This window comes from Balaenoptera ricei, chromosome 14 (assembly GCF_028023285.1).
Source record: "Balaenoptera ricei isolate mBalRic1 chromosome 14, mBalRic1.hap2, whole genome shotgun sequence".
Lineage (NCBI taxonomy): Eukaryota > Metazoa > Chordata > Mammalia > Artiodactyla > Balaenopteridae > Balaenoptera > Balaenoptera ricei.
Genome location: NC_082652.1, coordinates 29,482,996 through 29,504,367, shown reverse-complemented (window position 1 = coordinate 29,504,367; position 21,372 = coordinate 29,482,996). Strand labels below are relative to the sequence as shown.

General features: G+C 47.8%; 1 protein-coding gene across 2 annotated transcripts in view; it reads left to right on the top strand.

The window, feature by feature from the left end:
* GNAL (G protein subunit alpha L) overlaps window positions 1-21,372 on the top strand; it is an 89,680-nt gene that overhangs the window by 12,199 nt on the left and 56,109 nt on the right. The window contains exons 1-4 of one of the 2 annotated variants that reach the window (XM_059895512.1): window positions 6,774-6,915; window positions 7,147-7,219; window positions 8,004-8,058; window positions 8,326-8,445. In XM_059895512.1, coding sequence (XP_059751495.1) covers window positions 6,774-6,915; window positions 7,147-7,219; window positions 8,004-8,058; window positions 8,326-8,445 — 390 coding nt within the window. Of the gene's footprint in view, window positions 1-6,773; window positions 6,916-7,146; window positions 7,220-8,003; window positions 8,059-8,325; window positions 8,446-21,372 lie in introns of those variants that run through there. The other variant, XM_059895511.1, reaches the window with a different exon arrangement.

The following is a 21,372-nucleotide window of genomic DNA, read 5'->3' as shown; positions in this document are numbered from 1 at the left end:
GCGTTTCCCCATTCCATGTTTGTCCGTCCTCTTTCTCTGAAAATCCTGGTTCTCAGTAACCACCTCAATGCATCTGTCCACCTGCCCCGTCCTGTCATTCACGCACCTAAGGGTTTGGGATTTGCGCTCAGAGTCTCCCTTTTGAACCTCAGTCTTGAATTTATCTGTCATCTAAATTCATCAAACGGTTCCTACTTAATGAGCAAATAAACCACGAACGGGAAATACAGACGATCCCTAGGCTCTGTCTCCCTTGTTCACAGCCCGCAAGCTTCAGAAGAGCCCATGCAACCTTCCTGGGAAAGGCCCATAGTTCCCACCTATGATGGAGCAAGTTCATGTTCTGTTTAATTTCATATACAGGTTGACATTCTATTACAAGGAAAACTGTTGCTTTAGACTCTGTAACTGAGCCAAATTCTAAAAGAAACCAGTTGCTAAGGCAACTGAGCGAAGAGTTAATTCATCAGTCATTATATGCAGATTAATCTGCCTGTGTTAGCAAGGAGGTGGGCTTGTTTGATTTCTTGTTTTGGAAGAGAGAACGGTGCGATTTTTTCCCCACCAGTCAGAGTTCCTTCTGGAAAGGGCTCGGGTTTTGGGATCAGACAGAGCTCCACCCCCATCAGGCCCCTGTGGAACCTTCAGACCAACAGCCTTCTCTGCAAAGTGTGGATAATCTTGTAGCTGTTGCAATGATCTGATCAGATGAGCCACTAGAAACAGAGCATCTTTCAGTGTCTTTTTAAAAATAAGACGAAGGGTGACTTACAAAGGTTAGCACACATCGCTCTAGGGAAGGAAGTGACATTTTTCTTCACTTGTGTAATTGACCACACACCCCTATGTGCTCCCACTGTAATCTCTACAGAATCCCGAGGACTTGATTGCACGTCTGCCCCTCTCTCCTAGCCGTTTAAACTGCTTGCGATCAGGGACAAGGTCGAGTTCGTCCTTGTAATCTCCAGGCTGCGTGTGTGTCGGATTCAAAAAATGCTCTACGGTGAGTGAATGATGGAAACTCACCGCTTTACAGGCGCCCTTGGAGCCTCCTTCTGACTCCAGGGTCTGCATCGCCACCTGCTGGTCAGAACTATAACTGCAGTAGATGTTTGTAAAGGAGGAATTGAAGTCACGTGGCTGTAATCGGAAGCCTCAAAACGAATAGCGGGAAACCACCAGAGAGAAGGATTTCTCTCTTCAACCACGGTCATGATGAAGACCCTAAATGTAAATTTTTTTCTTGTCTTTTTGTGGTTAAATATACATAACGTATAATTGACCATCTTAACCACTTTTAAGCACACAGCTCAGTGGCGGTTAAGTACATTCTCGTTGTGCAACCATCACCTCCATCATCTCCAGAATTTTTCATCTTCCCAAACTAAAACTCCGCCCCCATCAAACATTGGCTCCCCTTCCCCCTCCACCACTCCCTGGTAACCACCATTCTACTTTCTAATGCATTCAGTGACCACCTCGCGTCTTCACACCAAAACTAAACCCCTGTCTTCGGCACTGAGTTGCGTCTTCCAATGAGGATATTTCAGTCCTGGGTTTTTGGACACAGGGTGAAGTCAAAGACAGTTAACATACCTTTCCTACTCATTCGCTATTTGGGTTTTTTAAGCCATCAGTTAAAAAGACTGCATCCCTACCCTTTATGGATGGCAATTCTGAAAGCTCCTTAACACTACTTTGCTGTAGGAGTAGGGAAAAAAAAAGAGAAATTAACTCAGTAAATTCTAAAATATTTGATTGCAGAGTGCTATGTACAGAAAGGGAATGTTGAAAACGTTTCCCTACTTTTCTATTTAAAAATGTAAAAAAAAATTCACAAGATTTTTAAAGTGTGTTGTGATTAGGTCGTGGGGTGAACTTGCTGCTGAGAATGAAAATAATCCACACAGACCATTTCCACCGAGACACTAAGAAAGGAAAGAGAGAAAACAACTAACTGCAAGGTGCTAAATGACAGGAAGCAGCACGAGGACCGTGTGCTCACCGGCCCCTCTGCCGCCCCGGCTCTGGCTCCGGCTCCGGCTCCGCCAAGTTTGTTTACAAAACTAGGCACAGCTTTTCGTTTCTTCGGCCCGGTCACTGCATTGAGTGAGGGTTCGCCTCTCCCACTCTGCTTTGTTCCTCCTCTTTAAAATCTTTCAATATACCTGCTCCAAATGCCTTAGAGTGCAGTTTTGATCTTTAGTAACCTTTACAGTATAAAATGCTAGACCAGTTATTAACGTTTTAAAACATTGATTTTTTAAAATTAAATTCAATATGTCCGCTATCTCATGCCATACAGCATTCTAGTCACTTTCCAAACTGGCTCAGCAGCTCCTGGATCCAGGCCAGTAGTGATGTGAAAAAGTTCCTTTGAATTTTTCATCTTGTTAATTAAATTTCTGTGGAGGTCCTCCTTATAACGGGAAGCAAATTTTGTTCTCATTGTTATCAACGAGGACTTGCGTCCAGCTAACCAGAGAACAGCTGTGATCTTTTCGACATTTGCCAACTTCTATCAGAGGGGCTCAAACAAAAACAAATTTCAAAATCGTTATTCAAAATTCACAAAACTATGTACAAAAGAAATTAAAATAATTCAACTGTCAAATGCACTAAGACTTCTGAGACACCTTGTCTTAAATATCAACAAGAGCAGGAAAACACCACTTTGTTTTACGTTTGCCCTTTCGCCCCAAACTTTGTGCCTTCCCAACCCTCCTTGCTGCCCAGGGCATCCCCCGCCCCAGCATCTCCCCGCCTGGCCGCCCCCTCTGCTGGCAGCGCGCTGCCGGCGGCCCTCCGCCTCCGCAGGTGGGTGTGCGCTGCGCGAGTGGTGCTGATGCTGCGCTGCCGTTGCCTAGCGACAGATGCTGGCACTGCCAGCTCCAGGCTGCTCCCCAACAGCGCCGCTCCCGCGCTCCAGGTGAGCCAGCAGGGATTCTGGATTCTGAGCCTAGGGTTCAAAACTCAAATGAGGATCGGTTTGCCAGACCAGACTAGGAAAAGGCCAGGTGACTGGGGTTTTTTTTAAAAGAGTCTTTTTTTTTTTTTAATTAATTTATTTATTTATTTATTTTTGGCTGTGGTGGGTCTTCGTTTCTGTGCGAGGGCTTTCTCTAGTTGTGGCAAGCGGGGGCCACTCTTCATCGCGGTGCGCGGGCCTCTCACTATCGTGGCCTCTCTTGTTGCGGAGCACAGGCTCCAGACGCGCAGGCTCAGTAGTTGTGGCTCACGGGCCTAGTTGCTCCGCGGCATGTGGGATCCTCCCAGACCAGGGCTCGAACCCGTGTCCCCTGCATCGGCAGGCGGACTCTCAACCACTGCGCCACCAGGGAAACCCCTTAAAAAGTGTCTTGAGCTCCTACCTGATAATAGACTATGTAAAGATGGGCTTGGCATTTCTCAACAGAGAGGTTGCATCGCTGTGTAAGCACGTTGCTTTTACGTTTTGGAGTGGTTAGCAGTGTTCTGTGCACTTACAGTGCAGACGCTGCAGCCACGCTGCAAGGGTTTAGATCCCAGACGCACCTCTTATGCACCCTCTAACGTTCTGTAAAATAACGGTCACAGTAGTTCCTTTTAGGGTTATTGCAAATACTAAATAAATTGCTCCATGGAAAGGATTTAGCCCAGGGCCAGTAATCACTGGATAAGTCGTAGAAACGAGTTATTTTAACCCTAATTCCTAGATATGAACAAGTGAAACCCTTTTGCTATGTTTTCAGGGTTCCAGGTTCTAACTTTTTTCTCCCTTTATAAGTTTGGTGGGATTTGTTTTGTCCCCTTCTCTTCCAGCTAACAATTTATAGAAACCTTGGCATTAAAAAAATAGACAAATCTTTTAAAACATCCCACCGCACTCTGCTATTTTTGTACACCTGTTCTCGCCTCCAACTGCCCCGTCAGCCACTGAACAGGCCACATGGATGTTGCCGTAGGTGAATGCTTGTGTTAACACAAGGAGTGAGGCCTCACAACAGTGCTAAACAGTGTCCCTCCACAAGCTAAAACTCTTATCCAGCTCAGAATATGGCATGGCACTGCGTGTTTGCTTCTGCTGTGTCAAGAAGAGACACTACTGCTTTTGTTTTTTAAAGAGTATTGTGATTTGGGTACAGTACTAAACTGGACAAGTATTTTATGAATTTAAAATCTGATCGTGAAATTCCTTTCGTGAGAACCCACACTTGGAGCGGGAGTTATCTTTGGCCTTTGTGAACTTGTTCATCCATCAAACAAAGACTCAAGGGGCATCTCCCCGGGCCAGGCACTGAACTGGGCACAGCCCAGCAGGTGTGAAGTGCAGGCTCTGCCCCGGCCCTCACTGGGTCCCAAGTCCAGTGGACATTTGAAAGAGCAGCAAACAAACCATTACAATGTAAGGTGCTGTGAGATGCTGGAGAACAGAGAAGGGGGCCTGGCCCTGACTGTGGAAGCAGTGGTGAGGCAGGAAGGGTGACTAAGAGTTGGTCAAGTGAAGAAGGGGCCACACATCTCCCAGAGAGTGAAGCAGCGCATGCACCCACGCCATGCACTCGGGTGTCCACGTGCAAGGGGTCAAAGGGGGGCTGGGGCAGCGCCAGGAAGGGAGGACATGAGAGCTGAAGCTGAGGAGTTTACACAGACCCAGTCTTGATGGACCGTGGCTGGGGGCTTGGCAGTGGTGGGGACAGTGATGTGAGATTTGCATTGTCACTGTGGCAGCACTGTGCAGGTGAGCCGGAATATGTGAGCAGGAGGCCACTTGTGACATCCAGCCTCGACAGTGACCATGGCAACGGCAGATGGGGTGGAAAGAACAGGAACGATGTTTAGGAAACGCACCCAAAGGAACACGGTAACTGGGTTTGCAAGAAGGAAAAGGAGTCAGGAATGACTGCCATGTTCTGGTTGGGAAAATCAGGGGCCTTATTCACAAAGAGAGAGAGGAGCGCGCTGGAGTTGTGTGTGTGGGCACGGGGAGGAGATCCTGGAGGCACGGAGGTGGAGGTGTGCTTGCCGCCCTGGTGGTCAGGAGTGTGGGCTGGGCTGGAGGTCTGGTGTGGCCGTCGTCGGAGCCGCGTGTGCAGAGGATGGGGGAGGCAGTCAGCCCCCGAGGGCCAGGTATTAAGGGGACAAGGGCTGTGCTGGGTCTGAGCCGCCTCTCCACGTGGAGAGTGGGCGGCAAATCCAAAGGCCACGTCGGGGAAGCCGAAGGACCCGGGAGACTCCAGGAGAGTCAGAGAAGGTGAAGACCACAGTTCCTGGGTGAAGTCTGACCCCGGGGGTCTGCTGATGACCCCGTGAGAGTATTTCAGTGAAGCAGGTGGGCCGAAGCCAGGTGCTGGGAGCTGAGGCGTGAACGGGAGGTGGGGAAGGGAAAAAGGAGTCAGGTCCCGGTTTTAACTCGGAGCCGCGCGGTGGGCAGGAGGACACGGCGGGGCTGAGGCAGAGCCTGAAGCTGTAGGATGGGCCGTCAAATGGGACAGAGTTGAACGTGTTTGTCCGCCCGACGGAACAATCCGTAGAGAAGGGAGGAGAAGAGAGCAGGGAGACAGGTGAGGCCCGCGCGGTCCAGGGCGCAGGGGCAGGGGCGGCAGAGATCGTGATCCGTGCAGGAGGCCAGGCGTGATGACCGCGAGGGAATACGGTGGAGCCGGAGGGGAGTGGGGACTTGACGGCGGTGCCAGGGCCCCTGGCCTGGAGACCCGAAACTCGTACCAGCGACGTACCGGGAGGCGACCTCCGCGGTCACAGCTCTGCGCCCCCCGCGCCCAGCAGCGCGGATGGGGAGCGACGGGCACCCGCTCAACAGGTGGAAACCAGCAGCCGCCCTCACGGGTTCCGGCAGCGGTGCCTGGCTCGGGGCCACGGCGTCTTCCAGAAAAGTAGCAAAGCTGCTCAGAGCTCGCAGAGGAGAGCCGGGGGCGGGAGGTACACAGGAGGCTGCGGGAGGCGGCGTGGGTTTGCTGGAACCGTCTAGAACGGTAACGGGGGGAGGCGGGGTGCCCGAGCCCGGCACGGACCCTCCCCCTGATAGAATATGCATGATCATGCGCGAGGCCTCGCCCGCCGGGAGCCGGAGGCGGCGCGGGATCCGGGAGCGCACGCCCAGACCTAGTGCCGCTCGGGCTGCGAGGGAGCCGCGCGCCGCGTCCGGACCGCAAGCGGGTGAGCCTCCGCGGGGGCCCTTCGAGGGCGGCCGCCACCCCTCCAGGCCCCGGGACTCGCGGCCTGGCCGCACCCGAGCCGGCTCCCCTCCCCGCCGCGGAGAGGCCCTAGGGGCTCGGACCCGGGATGGGGCGCGGGTGGCCGGCGGGTGTTCGCAGTTATTGGCGGGGATCCGGTGCGCTCCGTCCCTCCGCGCCGCGTTCGGCCGCCACCGGCGGGGCCCGGGCACCGGGCCGAGCGTGCCTGCTCGAGGTTCCCCCGGGCAGCGCATCGGGCGCGGGGCGAGGGGAGGGCCAGCGCCACCCCGCTGGCTCCGGCGGCCCCGGCGCTCTTGGCCCCGTCTCCGCTCACTGCTGTTTATCCAGCAGATAATTCTAAACAAGTGTCTTTAAAAAGTAGTTGGCTCCGCGCATCTTCCTTATGTCCTCTGAGTCGGGAGTTCGCGGCGGGGAGGGGGAGGGAGAAGAAACGCCTGTTTCGATCGGCAAACACCGAGAGACCTGAGCATCTCTTTCAGCAGCGAGGAAGAGGGGCCGCCGCAGGATCCACACACACCTACAACTCTCTACTTTTGTGCAATTCCTAACTGCGCCTAACGTCCACGCAAGCGGGCAGGCATGGGGTGTTTGGGCAACAGCAAGACGCCAGAAGACCAGGGCGTCGATGAAAAGGAAAGACGCGAGGCCAACAAAAAGATCGAGAAGCAGTTGCAGAAGGAGCGCCTGGCTTACAAAGCGACTCACCGCCTGCTGCTATTGGGTAAGGCGGGGGGCTCGCGGCGGCGCCCGGCCCGAGCGGAGCGCACGGCCCGGGGCGCACGGCCTGGAGCGCGGAGAGGGCCGGGCGGGCAGGGCCCGCGCCCCCGCAGACAGCGAGAGCGCACCTGAAAACGCCCGCGTGGGGGCAGGACACTAGTTCAGTCTCGGTTGGCGTGAGAGATGGCTACGGTGCCCGGCCACAGATCACAGCATTCTCTCTGTTTGTTTGTAGGGGCTGGTGAGTCTGGGAAAAGCACTATCGTCAAACAAATGAGGATCCTGCACGTCAATGGATTTAATCCCGAGTAAGGAATGACCGATTTCGGGTTTGCAATTTGCCAACTGCATGCAAATTTTGTCACTGCTCTCCCGGCCTCCCCAAAGTGTTTTCTCAAAACAGTTAATTTGATCTTTGAGTCGACCTTTGGGGTGGGGGGGGGATATAGAAGTAAGTTGTTGACAAATTTTGTCACTGCTCTCCCGGCCTCCCCAAAGTGTTTTCTCAAAACAGTTAATTTGATCTTTGAGTCGACCTTTGGGGTGGGGGGGGGATATAGAAGTAAGTTGTTGAATTTGGCATATTTAGGCAAATCCTTCTTCTGGTAGCGTCTACATCAAAATAAAATCACTTAACAATATATGATTTATTAAATACTCTTGAGGTATTGATCTGCATTATTGGTATTGTGCTGAGCATGCTTAACCAATGTGTCTATATATACTTCCCTCTATCATTTGTCTGCATCTATTTCAATTCAACATATGGATAGATTCAAATAAAATATATTTACAGGTGTAGACTTGTAGTTTTTATATGCAATAGTCATGATGATTTTGCCATGTTACGTAAAACCTGTGTGGTTGTCTAGAGCTAGAGATTGTGGTGTGTGCACGTTTGTTTAGAGTCCAAACCAGAAAAGGTGGATGTTTTCCTTTTCCACATAAAAAACTTTGTGCTGTTGTCCTGGGGCTGATGTTGACCTCTGCTAGTACCATTGTAGACCCCCTGCAGCTGGGAATATAAAATCCCACTCAACTGATTTGGGGCAATGTGTAAAGTTAATTAATAACCATTCTGTTTTCATACAGGGAGAAGAAACAGAAAATTCTGGACATCCGGAAAAACGTTAAGGATGCTATTGTGGTAAGGATTTTTTATTTTTTTTTTGGCCCCGCCATGCAGAATGCAGGATCTTAGTTCCCCGACCAGGGATTGAACCCATGCGCCCTGCAGTGGAAGCCACTGGACTGCCAGGGAAATCCCAGGAATTTTTTTTAATATTTATTCAGTAGTAATGTTGCATCCTCTGCTCCCTCAAACTGCGTAGACAGAAATTATGCACTAGATTGCCACACATGGAACCTAAGTGGTTTATTTATCCATGTATCTTTTTCCTTCACTCCACTTTAGACAATTGTTTCGGCGATGAGTACTATAATTCCCCCAGTTCCACTGGCCAACCCAGAAAACCAGTTTCGATCAGACTATATCAAGAGCATAGCCCCCATCACTGACTTTGAATATTCCCAGGTAAGTAAATCCTTACTGAAATATTTTAAATGGTGCAAGGTGGAACAGTTTTTTAACGAGGTGGCTTACTGAGAACCAACGTTAATATTATTTAATCTTTGACTTTCTTCAAAATCTAGCTCTGTGCTTAGAAGTGCTTCCCTCCATACCCAAATATTAACATGTGTTAAAAATATTAAAGGCAATAAGATTGTAAAAAAATGCTTTTATGAGTATATCGGTGGGGGTGATGATCAGGAAGACAGCATACCTCTAAGAAATATTGATAGTACCTTTTCCTCTGTGTATTCCTAAATTAACAATTAAGCCGTTTCCCAGATAACAAAAGAGTAGAAATTACATGAGCAGAGAGAAAGGCTTTATGGTATGTGACTGCATCCTTGGGAGTAATAGAACAGAATTCAGTTCACTCTTAAGACGTGCATCCTTCAGCTCAAATGAGAGGCGCATGCCAGCTGTAGGTCATACATGGATCACTTCTGAATGTTGACTGTATCCTGGGAAAATGTGATTTACTTCAGCTCTGCAGGATTTAGGGCTACTTTTCTAATCACTTGGATGGCAATGTTACTTATGCGAAAGGGTGTTATGAATATTAGTTTTCTCTTGTTTGGTGGACATACGTTTCTTTAAAATATCGTTATTTGGTAATTTGATTAAACATGTCTTGAAGGAGAAAAGAGTTGTTCAATTTCTCAGAAGATCATTTTTGTTAACGGTTGTGCCCAAAGAGCATGTGTGTGTGTGTGTGTGTGTGTGTGTGTGCATGTGTACTCCTCCAAAACAGTATTTCAAAAATCTCCACTGCCTGGCATGGTGGTCTTGAGACATTTTTCATTCTCAGAATCCTCTTTTCTGAGGGAAGCTGTTGCAGGACCCAGTGTGTAAGACAGATGGGCCCGTGTGCCCCTCCCCTCCCCTTCAGTAGAACACACCTGCCCTGTAGGCTCTGTATCCAGATGGCAGATAAGAATTATGTTTTAAAGCTTTTTTTTTTTGCATCCTCTCATGTGATTTTTGTTTCTGATAAGCATTCCCATATAGCCAGTGAAACTCCTAGAATTTCTAAAAAGACAGAGTTAGCGATGGCGAACTACCTAGAAAAGGGGGCCATGCCAGCTGGCGTGGCAGGCACACTGTTTTTTATTTAACTGTGTCTTTAACTGAGTGGCATGGAGGGGGCTCAAGGAGATGATGGGGGGCCAAAGCCATGCTTCAGCCAACTGGAGCTCTGGGTCCTCCCAGCTCACTGTGATGATTTACATATTGGAAAAGTCACCCAAGACTGCAAGGTGCTAGCTAAAATCAGGTTGTTCTTATTCAACTTCAGATTTACACATTTATAGACATGTATTTGAGTTCTAAATTTTGTCCTGCATGCTTGCCTAAAATTCATCATAAAACATTTCCTATGTGGTTCTGATGAAGGAAAAAGTTATTCTTAGCATATAAAGAGAAATTAGCATCAAGATGTGTCGATCTGTCACATCTTCTTTCTTCTGTTTATGACAAACTCACACGTGACAAGAGCTCCCAGATTCTATCTGAAATCCAGTAACTCCCACGTGGGTTACTAAGGAATCCAAAGCACCTAATTTGCAAATGTGTTTTTGAGCTATAGCATGATTTTTTTTTTTTTATAGAATTTTTTTTAAATTTTATTTATTTATTTATGGCTGTGTTGGGTCTTCGTTTCTGTGCGAGGGCTTTCTCTAGCTGCGGCAAGCGGGGGCCACTCTTCATCGCGGTGCGCGGGCCTCTCACTATCGTGGCCTCTCTTGTTGCGGAGCACAGGCTCCAGACGCGCAGGCTCAGTAATTGTGGCTCACGGGCCCAGTTGCTCCGTGGCATGTGGGATCTTCCCAGACCAGGGCTCGAACCCGTGTGCCCTGCATTGGCAGGCAGATTCTCAACCACTGCACCACCAGGGAAGCCCCTATAGCATGATTTTTAATAAAAAAAATAAAACTCAAGAAACCATTTGCATTGAAGGCATGTATTTTCATATAGATATGTTGAGGCTACTTAAAAATGATTATCGGAAACCATAATTAACTATCAATAAAATAAAAGAGAATTGGGAACCAGCAGGTGCAAATGCAATTGTAATACTTTTTCAGAGGTAATACTTTTTTTGGTAGTTTTTAAACCTACATCCTGTTGTCATACGTGTCTCTGTCCGTGTCAAGTGAGATTATGTTTACAATTGAGCCTACACTTATATAAATGAGGAAATTAATATCTAATATATAACTTTCTTCCTGAAAATTGTGTTTTAATGTGCACACAGTTTTCAGTAACACTTATTCTATAGTACTCTGAAATATTCATCACTTATATCATTAGATTAAATAGTTCTTGAATTTATGTTTTGATGATCCCCTTAAAAGTGACATTAAGACAAATCTCTGACTTACATACTAATAACACTTGGTACATTTGAAGACAATTAACTTCTGTTTAAAGAAAATGTCTATTGTAAAACTCATAAAAGTAGAGCTAACTCAAGTATTTCAATAGTAAACATAACACGAATTTACTAAGTCTAGTACTTTTTTTTGGATTAAATCCTTGAGAAAGTCTGTGTCGCAGTCCAATTCGTTGAGGATCTTGTTTATTTTCCTGTAGATCTAGAACAATTTTTGAACCAAATATGTCCTATCATTAAAAGTTAATTTCAGAGTTATTTAATTTTAGAAGGAAAACTTAGAAGAATGTTTAAGATTCTTCTTTATTATTAAGAATTTGAGATTCTACGTGAGATTACTCTTTATATTGAAAAATCTACAGTATCTTAGTGGAATCCTAAGAATTTCCTCTAAGAATGTCACACTTGGGTTTACTCTTCACATTATCTCCTACTTGAATTTCAGTTGAATTATAGAAAGAAGAGTGAGGCTGGCAGGTGGCCTGCCTAGGGGACGGTGCCGGGAGAAGTCAGGGCGAGCATCAGGGGCCAGATCTCGCTGGCCTCTTAGGCCTGGTCTGTCCCAACCTGGGAGGGCTCTGGAGCCTTCTCAGAGGGGATTTTCGTGACCTGAGTGTTTTATCAAGGTCACTCTGGCCTTTGGCGGAGACGGGCTCTGGGGAGGAAGAGGTGACTCCTGTGACAATCTGGATGGGAGACACCAGGGCAGCCTGGGTGGGCTGGGGTGGCTCACTGGCCGTTGCCTGTTCACAGCGTTTTGCTCGTGAGCACGCCAGATCACCTCCGCTCTGGACAGGGCTCCACCCGGGACCCCTTCCTGGGACGGTGCCCCGTCTGTGCACCCAGCCCGTCTACACGGGAAGTGGTAGGAAATACACAGGCTCAGGTGGTGGTCCTGACAGAACGCACATCACCTGATCATTTACAAAGTGGGAAAATATTGTGGTGGCCCCCGCACTTCCCAAAACTCTTCGCATAATACCGGACAAAATCACTGACGGATTAAATTGGAGTATTAACTTGTTTGTTTGGTATTTTCTTCCCAAAATGTGGTTATGTTATTAGCTCCCTTAAAAGTGTGTTTTGCTGGCATTTTTAAGGGTCAGTGGATAAGTGAGGCTTAGTGAGAAATGTGAAAGCGGTCCGGTCAGTCAGTACTCTGTTATCACCACCCGTTTCCTAAGTGGACGTTTATCCGAATCGCATGTGGTCACACACCCGGAAAGCAGGCGTTACTCTTCCCAGCAAACATTTGCTTGGGGTGCAGGCCGGCTCGCCAGAGCGGACCTGGCCTTCCCCGGGAGGCTGCCTGCCCACCGTGGGCCTTGGCTCCACTTCAGAGCAAGTTGTGACCTGGAGCAAGAGGCCTCCCGCTCGGCGGACAACAGGGTGGGAGCTGGGCTTCCTGAGGCAGCACTGCGGAGGGCGATGGGCTGGAAGCCCTGCCAGGTGCCAGCGCCAGTGGCTCCCAGCTGCCCCTCCTCTGGGGAGTATATGCAGAATCCTGATTTCACACCATCCAGGCTAGTAGTTTTCCTTGTGATATTTTAACCAACTGAACCCTCTCGCTCCCCCACCCCAAAAAGCCTTTGAAGCCCACCATATAAGTCAGGTAGGAGTGCCCAGGCCACAGCCCCACGGGGACCCCCGGCATCTGCCCTGGACCCCACCAGGCACCGTCAGAAACCACAGGGGGGTGGGGTGGCGGGTGGCGCTGGAGCCAGACCACCTGGGCCCAGATCAGACCCGTGGCTGGATCTGAGCAGTGTCCCCAACGCCTCCCAGCCTGCCTGGGGGTGTCTCAGCTGTCCCCAAGGGGCGATCCTTGCCTCTCAGAGCACAGAAGCCCAGGTGAGAGCCCGCCCAGGTAACCCCTGCCTGGTCTCTGCCACCAGCAGCCCCCAAACACTGAGACACTGTATATGGCAGGCACTTTGCTAAGTGTTAGGAACACAGAAAAGCGATGAATCAGAAGGTCTTGCCATATAGTGAGAGACAGATCATAAACAGAAAATTCCAATACACCATGGTAGTGCTGTGAGGCCACAACAAAGAGGAAAGAGGACTTACTGTCTAAGGAAGTACTCAGGTACCCTGCTTCCTTGTCAGAAGTACAAGCTACCCGGACTAACACATCTATATTAACACATCCAGGATTCTAGTCTTCTCAACAAGTATGACCAAAGAGTCGACCAGAATTGCCAACACATTATAGTTTGCAAAGTCCCACCCTGCCCTCTTCCTCTCCCTGCACCTTAGTTTCAGTCAGATTCTCCTAAACCGACCCTGGTCCTCCTGCTTTGCCACCTTCTCTGCCCTCCTCTGTCCTGCCCTCCAGGTGGCCTCACCGGCCACAGGTTCTCTGAGGCCCGTGGACGCACCTGTATTTGCGAGATCTCGGTCAGACCTTCCACCTTGCCCCTGGGGTTCCAGGTCCCGCCCAGTTTTGCCACAAGTTCCAACAAGCTTCTGGCTGTTCTTCCAACCGAGCACTCCCCCACACGCCTCTGCCTTGTGCTGCCTGGTGATGGGGGCCGAGCTGGTCCCCACCCACAGGGAGCTCACACTGAAATGTCCCATTTCCAGAGCCGGTGTCTTTTCAGGACACTTATCAGCATTTTGAATTTTTGTAAATAAAATATTTAAAATGTCCTAGGGTATGTTCTCTAGTTATTAAAAAAAAAAAAAAAAAAACCTCATCCAGAGGACGCCCTCTGTCTGTGCCCCTGGAATGTGCTCGGGGTGCTGGTCTGTGTTGGGAGGGGGCGCTTTCTCCATCAGAGACCTGCCTCCAGGCCTCCCGTGGCTTCTGTCCAAACACCGCCAGGAGGAGGGTGGCTCAGACAGTTAGCGCTCGGATCCGTCCTGCACGTCCCGTGTGCTGGGGAAAGGAAGGGCTGTCCTTTTAGTAAAATATCCCTGTTAGATCATTAGGCACAGTAGGGCTTCACTGAAGATACTTTTTTTAAATTCCGTCTTCTTCTTTGAAATATTATCATAAGGGGTATTCCTAATAAATAATAACTGTTTTTTTGAAGCAATTTTCAACTTACCCCCAAAATGCAAAAGTAGGACAAAGAACTCCCATACCCCGCACCCAGATTCATCAGGAGGTAACCTCTGGCCACATTTGCTCTCTGGCCCTGACTATACTAAAACACACCTTTACAAGCCATTTGAGAGCTGGTTGCAGCCATCATGCTCCCCATAAACGCTTCAGTGTGTATTTCCTACAAACAAGGCCCTCCGCTTATGTAACCAAAGCACAGTTATCAAAATTAGGGGATTTAGCATTAATACAATGTCTATTCAGATTTCACCAGTTGTCCCAATAATTATAGTGAAATTATGGTAATAATAATAATGCTGATGGCAACCCTGGTCAATAATCCAATGCAGGGTCTGGTGGCCTTCCCAGTGGCTGGGAACATTAACTCTGGTCACTTAGTGAAGGTGGGGTCTGCCTCTTTCTCCTCTGTAAAGGTACCTCCCCACCTTGGAACTCATGAGTATGTTTGGGGAATGTCCTTTGAGACTGTGTAGACACCCTGTTCTTTTCAAAGCTTCCACACTCTCATTTTAGCGCACTAATAAATTTCATCCACAATAAATACTTAAGAGGGAAAGCTGTTGGCAATTCTTGCAACTATTTCTAAATACTATAAAGAGAAGTAAATAGAGTGTGGAGCCTGGTGCCGCCTTGCGCATGATAAAAAGCTTGTCATTCGTGCTGTTAACAATCAGAGTTTGTGCGGGTCACTCAGAGCAGCATCCTCTTATCTATACCCTCACGGCGGGAAATCTGGGCTGAAACCACGCGACACATTTTCCCTAAAGTATTTTTCCTTATAGAAAATACACTCTAAGGGTTACAAAGTAAGGCAACATTTTAAAAAAATTCCTTGGAGAAGATGTCACTGAAACTTTAGATCCTTTGAAAGTGTGAGATTTTTGTTGTCAAGGTTCCCCTCAAATTTGGATGCATTGGAAGTTTGTCACCGGGTTTCCCAAAGCAAAGTTCACTTCTGAGGACACTTGCACTTTTCAGAAGCATTTGACATTAAAAATATCTTAGTAATGGGACATTTTGTCCTTACCATTGCAGTTTTTTTTTTTATTTTATTGAAGTATAGTTGACTTACAATGTTGTGTTAATTTCTGCTGTACAGCAAAGTGACGCAGTTATGCATATATATATATATATATACTCTTTTTCATATTCTTTTCCATTATGGTTTATCCCGGGATATTGAATATAGCTCCCTGTGCTATACAGTAGGACCTGGTTGTTTGTCCATCCTATATATAATAGTTTGCATCTGCTAACCCCAAACTCCCAATCCTTCTCTCCCCCAGCCCACCACCCCCTTGGCAACCACAAGTCTGTTCTCTATGTCTGTGAGTCTGTTTCTGTCTTGTAGATAAGTTCATGTCATATTTTAGATTCCACATATAAGTGATATCATATGGTATTTGTCTTTCTCTGTCTGACTTACTTAGTATAATAATCTCTAGGTCTATCCATGTTGCTGCAAATGGCATTATTTCATTCCTTTTTATGGCTGAGTAATATTCCTTACCTTTGCAGCTTTATGTAACTCTGAGAGAAAACATTTTTACCTTTTCATCTGTCTCTCCGGAAACGGAGGAAGGAGCAGAATGAGTTGATTTTCTTGTGTCAAATTAAGGCTTGAGTGAGTCAACACACATGGCTTATGACACAGGTACATGAGGTTTTCAGAAGCAGAAAAATGAAGTTGCTCCTGAGAAGATTCCTTTGAAACACTGACTTTTCAATTTTTTAGCTTTGCATGAGAATGTCATACATGAATATGTGGGTTTTTTCTTCACCTCTTAAAATAATCCCACACAGTTTTTATCCTGTCCTTTATTATGGCATATAGATTGAATTAAATCAACTTCACACATAACATTCTCACTGCACATAGTAATTTCATGTTTTAACTTGTATTTGTATTTGTTTGAATAGGAAGTGTCTGTGTGTGGCACAAAATCCAAAAGATAGGAAAGAATGACAAGTCTCTCCTCACTCCTGCCCCCAGGCACCCACATGTTGTCCCCAGAGACAGCCAAGGTGACGTAAAATTGACTTAGGGTCCTCGAAGAGCAATCTTTTAAACATACTACTTTGATCTCATAGCAAATAGTTATAAAATGCCATTGCAGTTAATCTTATCAGTATGGAGAAAATATCCAGCCTGAATTGCCAAGTAAGCATTTTTTCAAATAACATTTAACATTAAAGTAAATTGTATTGAAACCGTTTTGATGCCGAGACAAAGTGCCAGAGTGGATGGTGACGAAAATACAGAGAGGTTTATTAGGCATCCATAAAATACTGAGATTTTAAAGTTCAGAAGCTGCAGGCATCATCCTTTGAGGGAAACCACAAATGACACAGTTAAGCAGAGCAGGGCACGGGAGGGCACTTGACCTCTGGGTTCTGCGTGGTGGGTGACCTCTTCGGTCTGACCCCATCCCGCCTTGGCTTTAGGACACACCGTCTCCGCCCACACCCAGCTTCCTTTCACAGACCTTGTTGGAAGTTTCTGCCCAAGAGAAAGCCCTAAAAATACGTAAAGGTATTTTCCATGTCCTATTCTTCTGAAAAGGGCAAGTGTCCCCAGGTGGGATGTGCTTTCCTCCATCTGCAGGTCATTCCCCAGCCCTGGCTCTTTCCACCTTGAAAACCCACTTGCCAATTTTTCTTCTTCTGTCTGCAAAGCTCAGATTCCCGAGAGCACAGTGTTCACGCTGTGTGTTTGCCCTTATTTATTTATTTATTTATTTACTTATTTATTTATTTATTTTTGGCTGTGTTGGGTCTTCGTTTCTGTGCGAGGGCTTTCTCTAGTTGTGGCAAGCGGGGGCCACTCTTCATCGCAGTGCGCGGGCCTCTCACTATCGCGGCCTTTCCTATTGCGGAGCACAGGCTCCAGATGCGCAGGCTCAGTAGCTGTGGCTCACGGGCCCAGTTGCTCCGCGGCATATGGAATCTTCCCAGACCAGGGCTCGAACCCGTGTCCCCTGCATTGGCAGGCAGATTCTCAACCACTGCGCCACCAGGGAAGCCCCTGCCCTTATTTAAATAGTGATTTGCCAGGGTCCGTCCTGAGCACTCAGTAAGCACCCAGTTAATGCTGAGTGATCAGAATAACTAAAGAAACAAGTTATTGGCCGCTTTTAAGTCCCTCCAACTAACAAGGCTAGACTTACTTAGAAAGCAGATTATGTGTCATGATTCCAAATGCTTAACTTTTACGCCTGTCCTTTTCTCTGAAGCTCACATCATGACTAGTCATGTTGAGTTTTGCCAGTAAACATGCATTTATGGGGTGTGGTAGTCTCTTCCCCTTGCTTGGCACGGCATGTGGCATATAGTTTTGCTCCGAAAACGTGCTCGAAAATCACGTGTTTGCCATGTGCTCAGTGCTACACTTAGGACCATGAGTTACACTAAGACACTCTGAGTTATGACTTCTCACCTCCAGAAACTTATGACTTAGTGAAGAAACAACATGTTTGTAATGTGTAACATCTGTAACATATAATACGTAACATAAAATTAATGAACAATAAAGTATCCTGTAATGTCAGACTACCTTCTGTGGAGTAGACTGGAAACTCTGTACCCATTCAGGGAAGAAGACCCTTAAGAACTACAGGTGCTCAGACCACAGGCTTAATGACCACGCCCCGGGGGAGAGGGGCTTCCTGGGCTAGTAATAGTGTCACCAGCAGAGCAGTAAGAACTGAGGGTCGTGGTGGGGAGGACCCAGCACAAGTCAGAGGTGTGTGTTGAAGGGAGACGGAGCATTACAGAGGTGGGACATCGACCCCCAAACTAACTGGCACGCTCAATCAGATGAGTGTTGGTAGAAGAATGACAGTTGGTATTTGAGCTTTCATTTTTATCAGCTACAATGTTAAAGGATTTATGGAGTTATCATTTATTCTCATCCACGGCAGTGTGTTCATTACCCAGAAGAACACCTTTTACTACAAGTTGGCTGATTTGAGAAATTACTAGGAGGTTCCTACACCACTTTCCCAAGCCTCTACTCCTTAGTTTCCCAAACTCTCTCCTGAATTTTAGACATTGTCTAAATGTCCCATTGCTTTCCATAGTAAATGATGATATATCATTTCAAAGTATTCAGTATTAAATTTTTAAGGGTATTTTTAATAGTTCTTAAACCATTGTATTTTTATTTGTTTCTTTGTTAAACTGTGTCATCACCTCCCAAAGAAACTAAAATGGCACCAACTGGCATCTTTAGCTGCTTGAAAGAATTTAGGTGATAAAGATTATCATCCATGTTTCTGATTTCTACGGTTAAAAAATTATAAGTAGTACATCATATCCATATCATCACATAAATTCCTCTAATTCACTAGAAGTTAAAATCTTTCAAATCAACCTTCATCCGTTTTATCTAAAGAGGCATCCTATTCGATTTTTCTTTCAATGATTGCCTGATATGTGTCAGGAACTGTGTTAGGCGTTGCAAGTACCAGCGTGAATGTCTGCATGCCCGTGAGGAATAACAGGGTGCAGAGTTCAGTAAATAATTAGGGAAGGTTGGCACATGGGTGCAGGGGAAGAGGGATTGCTGGTGAGGTTTGGGTGGCTCTGTCCCAGGGGAGCCTGGACTGGGTTGTGAGGAGTGGACAGGTCCACAGTTTGACCAGGGGCAGAGGGCAGTGTGGCCAGAGTGTACAATGGGGGATGCATCCAAGGGGTCCATCTCCCAAATCCCTACATCATATGAAGAACTTAGAGAGTGTAGCCCTGCAGAAGTACCATGGCCGGATGGTCTTGGAGTCCCAGCCCCCATGAAGCTAATAATTTGGGTAATTCAGCTGGAGACTTTTACACTAACTGCAGTGTTAACATTTCATAGTATGAATATTATGGTAGAAATAAAAACACCAGTGCAGGTAGTAGAAAAGAATTATGAGACATTTAAATGGTTGTGCCTCAATCAAAAGATTGCTTTACATTGTTCTGGTTGATTGTATGGAGAGTACATTTGAAACTACTTAGTATTTAAGCTAAATTCCTAGTCATGCTTCTCTTTGGTTCTCTTTACCAAGAAGTCTGGAAGAGTGAGCGTGTGAGGCTTCTGCCTCCAGCCTTGTTCTCTGCCCCCTGGAGCCCCCAGCCCTGCTGCTGCGTCAGCGGGTCCTGGGTCGGGCACACCTGACAGCCCACCTGGTGTTGACCATGCCCCTTGTCTACATTCTGGCGGCTGCTCCTTGAATCTCGGCCTTTCAGCTGGTCGTGACTTCAGGGCGTCTGGTCCAAGTCTCACTTTGTAGACCGGCACAGAGACTTGCGGGGGGTCACCCAGGCATGCTGCCCTGGAGGTCGGGTCAGGACGACAGTCTTCTGATCCCCATCGGTGGTCTGCTCGCCATCCTCACCCATGTGTGGGTCGGACCCGCATTTGTACAGAGGAGTTTTATGATCTGTTCAACGGAAACATAAGAAATTGCCCACGTGTGGCCGTTTTTGACCTACAACATGGCCGTTTCATAAGGTTCAACCTTTTGGATTTCGTGCCACCTGTCAGCCTCGGTCCCTTCGGTCGCCTGGTCCCTTGCCCTGCGTCTGTGTGACGGGTGCCCCCGAGGGGTCCGGCTCTGTCCTCTCAGTCCTGGGCTCCCTCCTCAGGGCTGCCTTTCACTCTGGTCACTTCCGTCACCCCTACCCCCCACCCCGAGGTGCTTCCCTCCCATCGCGGGTCTCTTCCTATGCTTGGGCAGAAACCTTCCAACCAGCCACGTCTCCCAGGATACCCCCCACCGTGAGATGAGGGGCAGCCCCAGTGTCCCCCGCCGAAGCCGTGTGCTCACATGTACCACGCCCACTCTCCACCTGGTGCCTCTCATTCCTGCGCCTTCAGTGCTGGTTTAGCCAAAGCCACAAATTTTGGGTAACTAAGCATGTGATGTGTTTGCTTATCTACAGTTGTAACAACTACAGGTTCACGCAGTCTGTTGAAAGGATTTTGTGTGAAATCACCCCCAAAGAGCCTCAGTGTATGTTGGGGTGGGAGAGAAACAGGATGCTCTCTGCATAACAAGTCTCTGAACTTATTCCCTTAGTCGGCTTGGTGTCCTTTCTTGAGGCTCTTTTTTGAAAAGAAAGGAAGCAGAGTAGTACCAAAACTCTAATCATAAGAGCTTGACATATATAATTATATAAAAACCATTGTATCTGAATCTTTCTGGTGGATACAGTAAAAGTTCCTCAACCTTGTGGCTGAGGATGCAGTCTCTGTGGTTCCTGTCCCGTCTCTGCCTCCTGCTGCAATCTTGGGAAAGTTGAGGAGCATCTCTGGGCTCAGTTTTCTCATCTGTAAAATGGGGTCAGTAATAATGATGCCTGTCTCATGAAGCTGTGACAGGAATTCAATACAGTCATGCATCTAAGTACTCAGGACTGTGTCTGGATGCTGCAAACGTCCAACAAACGTCAGCCGTCATCCTGGTTGCCCTTTCATGTGATATTTGTAAATGTACATACACTGCCTTCTGAGATGTTGCCACATGCTAAGCTTTGGAAACTTCACTCAGGGATTTTGCCATCAAATCACGCAGAGAACCCTGTTGCTGATGAAGGGAGAGTTGAGACCTTACATCTCTCCTGAGGATGGCAGTGAGCTCTCAGTGTCCTTGCTGGATTCCTGAGACCAGCAGGGTCCTGGGGAGCAGGGAGACGGGAGCCTCCACGAGGCTGAGATGGAGCCCGACCGTCCCCGCTGTTGGATGCCCGAGCTGCACACAGGCTGCCCCGTCTGACGGCACCTCTGGGAGTGGTCCCAGAACAAGCCTGTCTCTGACTAATGGGTCTGGCTGTGGTGTTTGCAGGGGCCTCTCTTCTGTAGCTTTTCCAGGATTGGGTTGCATGGGCAGAGTCAAAAATTCTATATTCTGCAGAAAACGTTTTGATCTGGGATAAATTCATAGTTTAGAATAAAAATGTAAAGAAAAACAAAATTGGGATTTTAAAATACATAAAAGCCTATCAAAAATTTTTTTCTCCTCCTCGGGTTTCATCCTTTTTTGGCAATGTTGGTCAATCAGCTTGATACAAGTGAAAATAAGGCCTCAGCTCCCAAAGCCCTCAGGCCACATCCTGTCCTGAATCCAGTGGTCACAGCATCTCTGTCATCCTCCCTGCACACCTCAGGAGGCAGGAGCTCGGAGAAGGCAGTTGACTGGTCCAGGGTCAGAGCTGGGATCTGGGAGCAGGAGGTCAGGGCTGGAGCCCGGTGGTCTGACTCTGGAGCCTGCTGCGTGGCCTTCCTGGGCTCGGGAACTGCTGGTCCATCCTGATCGCTGGGTCAGCCCCGTTCCAGCTGAGGGGGTGGGGGTGGGGGCTTGGTCAGGCCACGTGCAGCCCCACAGAGCAGCCTGGAAAGGGGAAATTTCCTGGAAGAACAGGGTGTTCTCTGGAGTCACTCTGGTCC